Source organism: Bufo gargarizans, chromosome 6 (assembly GCF_014858855.1).
Source record: "Bufo gargarizans isolate SCDJY-AF-19 chromosome 6, ASM1485885v1, whole genome shotgun sequence".
NCBI classification, from domain to species: Eukaryota; Metazoa; Chordata; class Amphibia; order Anura; family Bufonidae; genus Bufo; species Bufo gargarizans.
The window spans coordinates 146,139,039-146,147,155 of NC_058085.1; the positions used below are offsets into that span (position 1 = coordinate 146,139,039).

At 43.5% G+C, this 8,117-nt stretch overlaps 1 protein-coding gene across 2 annotated transcripts; it reads right to left on the reverse strand.

Annotated features, from left to right (window-relative positions):
* Positions 1 to 400: 400 nt before the first annotated feature.
* LOC122941080 (translational activator of cytochrome c oxidase 1) lies at positions 401 to 7,799 on the reverse strand. Of its 2 annotated transcripts, none has more exons than XM_044298070.1 (6): positions 7,736 to 7,799; positions 6,628 to 6,903; positions 6,447 to 6,553; positions 4,115 to 4,248; positions 2,965 to 3,142; positions 401 to 1,184 (listed from the first exon to the last, which is right to left on the reverse strand). In XM_044298070.1, the coding sequence occupies exons 2-6, from the start codon at positions 6,881 to 6,883 to the stop codon at positions 984 to 986; spliced, it is 876 nt and encodes a 291-aa protein (XP_044154005.1). In that variant the 5' UTR covers positions 6,884 to 6,903; positions 7,736 to 7,799; the 3' UTR covers positions 401 to 983. The 2 variants fall into 2 exon arrangements, with proteins under 2 accessions (XP_044154005.1, XP_044154007.1); XM_044298072.1 differs by lacking the exon at positions 7,736 to 7,799 and adding an exon at positions 7,605 to 7,735.
* Positions 7,800 to 8,117: the final 318 nt, after the last annotated feature.

Consider the following 8,117-nt stretch of genomic DNA (forward strand, 5'->3'; position numbering starts at 1 on the left):
GACGTCATCGGTCATGTGGCCTATGTGCGGCTCAGACTGAGCTGCAATACCAAGCACAGCCACTATACCATTTATGGAGATGTGCTAGGTTAGCTGTGAGGAGTCCGCAGCGCTCGCCCAAGTTGCCGGGAGTGGGACCCCCACCAATCTGATATTGATAGGTCATCAATATCAAACTTCCAGAAAATCCCTCTAAAATCACTGAAACGTATTTCCGTGTCTGTTCTGTTTCTTTTGTGGACCGTATGTAGAACCATTCATTTCAATGGATCCGAAAAAACGAAACAAAACGGAAGTTACTCCATGTGCATTCCGTTTGTCTGTTCCGCCCAAAAAATAGAACATGTCCCATTATTGTCCGCATTACAGACAAGGATAGGACTGTTCTATTAGGGACCCATTTCTGTCCGCATCTGTATGTGTTACGTAGACCCCGCAAAAAATATAGAGAATGTCCTATTCTTGTCTGTTTTTTGGATCTGCAAAAAAAAAAAAAAAAAAAAAAGCGGATGCAATACGAAATGCCAAAAGAACGTCCTTCGTATTTTTTGCGGACCGCAAAACACATACGGTCTTGTGAATGTAGCCTAAAGGAGTTTTCTGGAAATTAAATACTGACGACATATCGTCAGGACAGGTCATTAATATCTGATTGAGGAAGGTCTGACTCCTGACACCCCCGCCAATCAACTGCAGGAAAGGGATGGGGCGCTTGTTGCTTCCTTGGCCTGTGACGTCTCTTCCATCCTATCCAGACAACAGATCATCAATATCTGAAGAGCGGAAAACTCCTTTAAACTGCCGCAGATTCAGTTCAGTGATGAGCGATATCACTACATATCTAGGTTCGGCAGTGGTGTCCACGTAGATCCTTGTAAGAAATAAAACTCGTAACCCACATGGAGTTCATGGTTTAAGCCGTCAGTTCTGTACGGTCCCTTCCACTTGGCCCTGCGTGTCGGCTGCTCCTCAGGGGTTTCTTGCTATTCTATGTTATCATAGACCCGCATGACATCTGGTTGATCTTTAATCAATTCCAAGAGTTTGAAGACCCTTTCTTTGTCGATGTCCGAGAGCTCTACGGTGATGTTTGGCAAATACTCCGGCCCGGAGGAGATGGGCACTAATCCCAAGGAGATGAGCTGGCTGCGGACGTCTCGCAGCGTGGGTAAATCACAGATATACTGCAAAGAAAGAATTTCAGGTAAATGATCATGTCAATGTCTTGCACCCTTGAGAATTTCACGATCTCCCATCTCTATCAGCAATTACCACATCTGGGGAAACTGATATTCTAGATAGCATGTGCGATTTATTAAAGGGGATCTGCCACCTTTGTTCATCTGGTATTGGAGCTCCGCTTCAATGAAGTGAAGGTGACTGAACTGTAATACCACACACAACCTCTTGGCAGGTGTGGCACTGTTTTTTTTTTTGGGGGGGGGGCGGGACTAAGTCATTCTAATTCTGGATAAATCCCTTTAATGTCAAATTTGACAGCATTATACTCCCTTCGCTTTCCATTTCATAGACACCCATGCACCTATTTTCTTCTTGGTTTATCCCCTTTATTCATTTTTCCATTGTCGTCATTATTTTTGTTTCCCGACTTATCTCTGCTCGTGTTTTGCTTCTGCCATTTCCATTATTTTACCTAATTCTGCCTTTTCAATGAAAACATTACTCTTAGGGTCCATTCACACGTCCGCATGAGTTCCACAATTTTGCCAAACAGGTGCGGACCCATTCATTTTCAATGGGGCCGGAACCTGCTATCTGCATTTGCGGATCCGCAATTCCGTTCCACAAAAAAATAGAACATGTCCTATTCTTGTCCGCAATTGCGGACAAGAAAAGGCATTTTCTACGAGAGTGCCGGCGATGTGCGGCTGCAAGATGCGGAACGCACATTGCCGGTATCCGTGTTTTACGGATCTGCAAAACACATACGGACGTGTGATTGGACCCCTAAACGGGTTGTCTCACCTGAGACATTGGTGGCATATTGCTAGGATGTGCCACCAATGTCAGATCGGTGCGGGTCCTAGAGATGGGACCCGCACCTATCTCTTGAACGGGGCCCCAAAGTGAAAGAGTGAACGGTGCAAGCGCAGCCACCCTTTATTCACTTCTATGGGAGTTCTGAAAGTATTATCGGCAGTCCCATAGAGATGAATAGAGAGGTGGCAGCACTTGCGCAGTGCGCTCTCCATTCACTTCTATGGGACTTCCGGAAATAGCCAAGGCTCGGGGGTGGGATCCGCACCTCTATGACATTGGTGGCATATTCTGGCGATATGCCACCAATGTCTCATATGACACAACCCCTTTAAGGTATATGCATTCAACAGAGTAGTTTATACAGATTTTCTGCAATTTTTTACAAACCAAAATCTGCATGTGCTACTTGTGGATTTTTACGACAATTTCCCCCAGATCGCACTGAAAAGTGTGAAATCTGCACTGAAAATCCTCACACACTATTGACATGCTGTGGATTTCACAATCCACACTGCCAGTCAATTTCTGGGCAGAAATTTCTGGACCATTTACACGAAATTTAGAAAAATCTCATCTACCTAACTTAGCTGGTATCGTATTACGCTGCATACGTAACACGCACCGTGTGCATTGTTTGCTGCTTTTCTGCTACAATTGCACCCGAAAATCCATGCGTTACTTGCGGACTTTGTTGAAGGATTTGCCCCAGATCTCACTCTATGAAAGCACCCTCAAAAAAGTTACATGCCATTTTTCAAGCATATTTTTCAAATAGCTGGGTAAAAATACACACCCATGTGCACTAGGGCGAAATCAATGGGAAGCAGTTTGATGCTTTGAACACATATTATGCAGTGTAAAATCCCCATGTAACACCAAATACACAACATTTTTTTGGGCCATGTGAACATAGCCTAACGCTCATCAACAGCGTCCCCTAAATAGGAGACCTTGTCGTCCTACCTTATAGACATCTTTCTCCTCCTCCTCATCCTGCATCTCAAGCACATCCTCAGCTCCTGCCTGTATCGCCATGTCAAGAGCCTGCTCCATCGGCACAGGCTTGCCATCTCGGTCTTGGGTCTGGACGGTCACGATCCCCTTTTTGTTAAAGCAATGCAACACATCAGTGTGGGTTCCTCTGCAAACCAAAAAAAAAAAAAAAAGAGAAAATGAAATGAAAGGTCTTCTAAGAACAGTGAGGAATGGGAAACATTCCAAGGCTGTGTTCACATTGCCGCTGGAGGCTCCATTGGCTGAAGGCTTCAGTGTGCAGATATCTGTGGTGCGGCCTCGTTTTAGAGTCCATATCATGGCTTCAACAAACATACTGACCAAACTTATGGGGCTGTCTAGTGTATCTGCACACTCCAATACGGGATCTGGGATAGAGGGGTGCTCTCAGCTCAGGAGACACAGCAGAAATCCGAACCTGAAATTCAGATTTCTGCTGCAGATTGGCCAGCTGATCCGCAGGTGGATGAGTCTCATAATTCAATGGAGACATTCCTCTGCTTTTTCTCTGATCAGATTCTGCAAGAATATGGAACATGAGGCCGATTCGTCTTATGGTCACGGTCTGCAAAACTTGGACTGGCAAAATATGGGTGACGTCTTGTGTTGCATCCGTTTTTTTGCAGACCCATTGATTTGCATGTTCTATCTTTTTGTGGAAGGAAGCTGAATACGGATGCGGAAAGCACACAGATGATATGTGGGCTTCCCACATCCGTGTGTCCGTTCCGCAAAGGACCGAGCATGTCTTATTCTTGGCCGTAAAATGCAGGCCACCCACTGAAGTCAACGGGGCCGCAAAAAAATAAAAAAAATAATAATAATATCGGATGCAACGCGGACATCATCTATATTTTGCAGGCCACAAAATACATATGGTAGTGTTCATGAGGTCCTTCTATTAGTTGCAGAATGTCTGGATTCTGCCATAATTGGTACCTAACCCCTGTATGAACATGGCCTTATTGCCAGGTTTCCTCTGATCACAGCAGTGGGATACGTTGGGATCAGTGTACTGTCAAATGGACACAGACAACCCTTCTAGACACCGGTCACCGTAAAAACATGTAATAAATAATATACTTCCAGGATCACGTACCCATTTTTATTCAGCAGGCCTCTTAGATCTGCAAAAGAGCGATTGGTGTTATCAGTCAAGAGTTCGATAATTAGGGAACATCCACCGGGCCCGCGAGCTTGATATAGTGCATAAGATGTGGGTTTACATTTATCCTGGAGATTAACAAAAAAAAAAAAAAAAAAAAAAAAAAAAAAAAAAAAAAAAGGAAAAATAAATTAAAAAAAATTAAATAAATGTACACATCTGTGCCCCTCCGGAATGATCTGTGCCCCTCCGGAATGAAGCAGGAGAGGAGTCCACTGTTGAATTGTTGTCTAAGCAGCTCTCACTGCCATGTCATTTTTAACCCCTGACCTGATGCAGCCCTTTTTCGTTTTTTTTTTACTCTTTTGCTTTCCAGAACCAGTAACATTTTTATTTTTCCATTTACATAGCCTTATGAGGGCTTTTTTTTTTTTGTGGGATAAGTTGGACTTTCTAGCGGCACCATTTAAAATATGATGTAATAGGATGCTAGAAAAAAAAAAATTCTAAATGGAGTGGATTTGGGAAAAAAATTGCAATTCCGACACGTTTTATGCGTTTCATTTTAACAGCTTTTCCTATGCCGTAAGTCTGCCCTGTTAACTTCATTCTGTGGTCTAGTTTTATTACAGCGATACCACATTTATATGTTTATTGTAATTTTTATATTGTATATTTCTTTTCATACTTACAAAAATGAAAACTTTCAAGAAAAAATATACATCTTTTTCATTGCCCTATTCTGCCCCCCCCCCCCCCATAACTTATTTTTATATTTACGTCTAAGGAGCTGTGTGAGGGCTAATTTTTTGCAAGGGGATCTGTAGTTTTTATTGATACCATTTCAGAGCACGCAATTTTGATATTTATTATTCTTTCACAAGTTATGCACATGGGAAGGAATAATGCAAGTCACCCGTACATACTAAATGGTAAAACACTCGGTAACATTGACATGGAAAAGGATCTAGGAATTTTAATAAACAGCAAACTAAGCTGCAAAAACCAGTGTCAGGCAGCTGCTGCCAAGGCCAAAAGATAATTGGTTGCATCTAAAGGGGCATAGATGCCCGTGATGAGAACATAGTCCTGCCACTTTACAAATCACTAGTCAGGCCACACATGGAGTACTGTGTACAGTTCTGGGCTCCTGTAAACAAGGCAGACATAGCAGGGGTCGTTGATCCAGGGAGTTATTCCGATTGCCTGATTGGAGTCAGGAAGGAATTTTTTATTCCCCTAAAGTGGGGAAAATTGGCTTTTACCTCACAGGTTTTTTTTTTGCCTTCCTCTGGATCAACATGCAGGATAACGGGCCGAACTGGATGGACAAATGTCTTTTTTCGGCCTTATGTACTATATTACATGGGATAAATACTTATACTCATATTTCAATACTTTGGCCATTTTTGGATGTGGCGATACCAATTAACTTAATTTTTTTTATTGTTTGTTTATTTATTTGTAAAATGGGGAAATGGAGGCGATTTAAATTCATATATGTTCTTGGATTTTTTTATTTGTTCACACTTATTTTCTAGGTACATGCGATTCTCTGATCACTTATACCATAGACTGCAATAATTTACCATTGCAGTCTATGGGAGAATCAGAGCATGCCTATCAAGCCATGCCACAGACAGGGCCACGTTGCTGTGGAAGGCCTCATTGCCTTCAGAAGGTCACAGAAAGCAACCAAACGGCTCCTGCAATCTCATTTTGGAGTGAAGCCATTCAGTCACCAGGAGCGCAACACTCCTCGTAAATACCTATTCGGCTCCATTCACACGTCCGCAATTCTGTTTTGCATTTTGCGGAACGGAATTTCGGACCCATTCATTTCTATGGGGCCCCACTATGTGCTGCCCGGATCCGGAAATGCGGATCCGCACTTCCAGGTCCGCAATTCTGTTCCCGAAAAAAAAATAGAACATGTTCTATTCTTGTCCGCAATTGCAGACAAGATTAGGCATTTTCTAGTTATAGTGCCGGCGATGTGCAGTCTGCAAAATGCGCAATGCACATATGGATGTGTGAATGGACCCTTCAAATGAAGTGGTTGCAATTGACCACGGCATCTGAGCGGTTAAAGGTCCATAATCAGAGTTGTCTGCGATCATGGACTCAAGTCACCAGGAGTACGATGTAAAATTAATAGTAATATTTAACTAGATGTTAACATTAATATTTAATTCCTGAGAAACTCCCTTAAAGGCTATGTACACTTTCTGAGGTATTTTTTTTTTTTATAACTGCATTTTACTCATTGTGCGCTAAAAATCTTTTTTTTTGTCTATTACAAATATTGATCACTCCTGACCCTTACCGCTCCTTTAATTGCAACCTCTATGGAAGTTTTCGGCATGTTTCTTTGCCGGCCCTGCTCAACCAGTTGGTACAATTGTGGATTAAAGTCAGGGTTTGGCCCCCCTTCTGCAAGGAGAAGACAGTAAAATTACATCATGGGCATCTCCACCAGTCCCAGATAATGGAACTCTTAGCCATACCTCTCACTGCCACTTTGATCATCATGGTGAGCTTGGCAAAAAGACGTGCCCTGGCTGCATCCTTTGGACCCTTAATATGCTTCACTTTGGACCACTTATTATGTCCAGCTGAGGCTATGGCAGATGTATGAAGACTTGACTCCTGAGGGCCCAGACCAGGACAACATAATCTATCCAAAGCTTCCCGACATCCAGAGAGCGACCTCCAGAGACTGCTCCGGTAGGAAGAGCAGAATCTGCCCAAGGCTAGAGCCATAGTGCCGCCACCAGTTCACCCTGCAGACATGAAGGAGAAGGAAGTCAAACACTGCACCTCACAGGCCCCCTGGAACAATGCACGCCATCCACGGAGGCCCCCGGAAAAGTGCATCTGTCAGCATGTTTGTACCTATGAAACTGGCTGACCTGTTACATGTGCACTTGGCAGCTGAAGGCATCTGTGTTGGTCCAATGTTCATATGTGCCTGCGCTGCTGAGAAAAATGATGTTTTAATGTATGAAAAGGAACCTCTAGGAGCAACGGGGGCGTTGGCATTACACCTAGAGGCTCAGCTCTCTCTGCAACTGCTGGGTCTCTGCACTTTGAACATCATCACTCCTAGCCCTGTCAATCAAAGTGCAGAGGGAGCAGTTGCAGAGAGAGCAGAGCCGCTAGGTGTAATGACAACGCCCCCGTTGCTCCTAGAAGCTCATTTGCATATATTAAAACATCATTCTTCTCAGCAATGCGGCACATATGAGCATGGGACCAACACAGATGCCTTCAGCTGCCATTGAATGTAAATCTTATGACACAGACATGAATTTATTATCTCCTGACCGTTGGTAAAATAGGTCACTGTCCCCCACCTTAGAAAGTACACCAAAAAATAATTTGTGGCATGCTGGGAGTTGTAGTACTATATAAGCTGAAAAGCCACGTTTCATTGACACAATATTTGCCCTGGAGTTTTGAATTTGTGAACCAAGGACCTCACCGATCACAAGGTGACACAATGCTGGATCAAGTGACCTCCATAGTGACCATAGGAATACCAGACGTGAAATCCAAGTAATGGACGAGCCTCCGTATTGTGCCGTGTAATCCCCGGACACACAGGGCACTAACCTCACATCTTCCTCTGTCCTCTCTCCCCTTAAACAGCTGGCGTGTGTCACACGGGGGAAGTGTGCAGCCAGTGCACCGGTCCTGCAGGAAACAAGGCCGATGTAGTTTAGTTCCGTTGCGGAAGTGTAGCGTGCAGACTGGCAACCAGCATTGTAATTTAAGTATTCTTTTTCTACCTAAAATGCAGACTTTGCCCTCATGACACCTTTGCACTTCCATATGCGTGTGACTTTTTACTATACTTTTTTTTTTTTTTTTTTAGAAGTGCTGTCCCAAGTGATAGCAAATGTCCTCCAAAGCAACACTGATTATAACAGGACAACCCTGCAAACCCGACAGAAAAAGAAGAGGGGTTTATGAAAACCCCACCAAAAAGTTTATT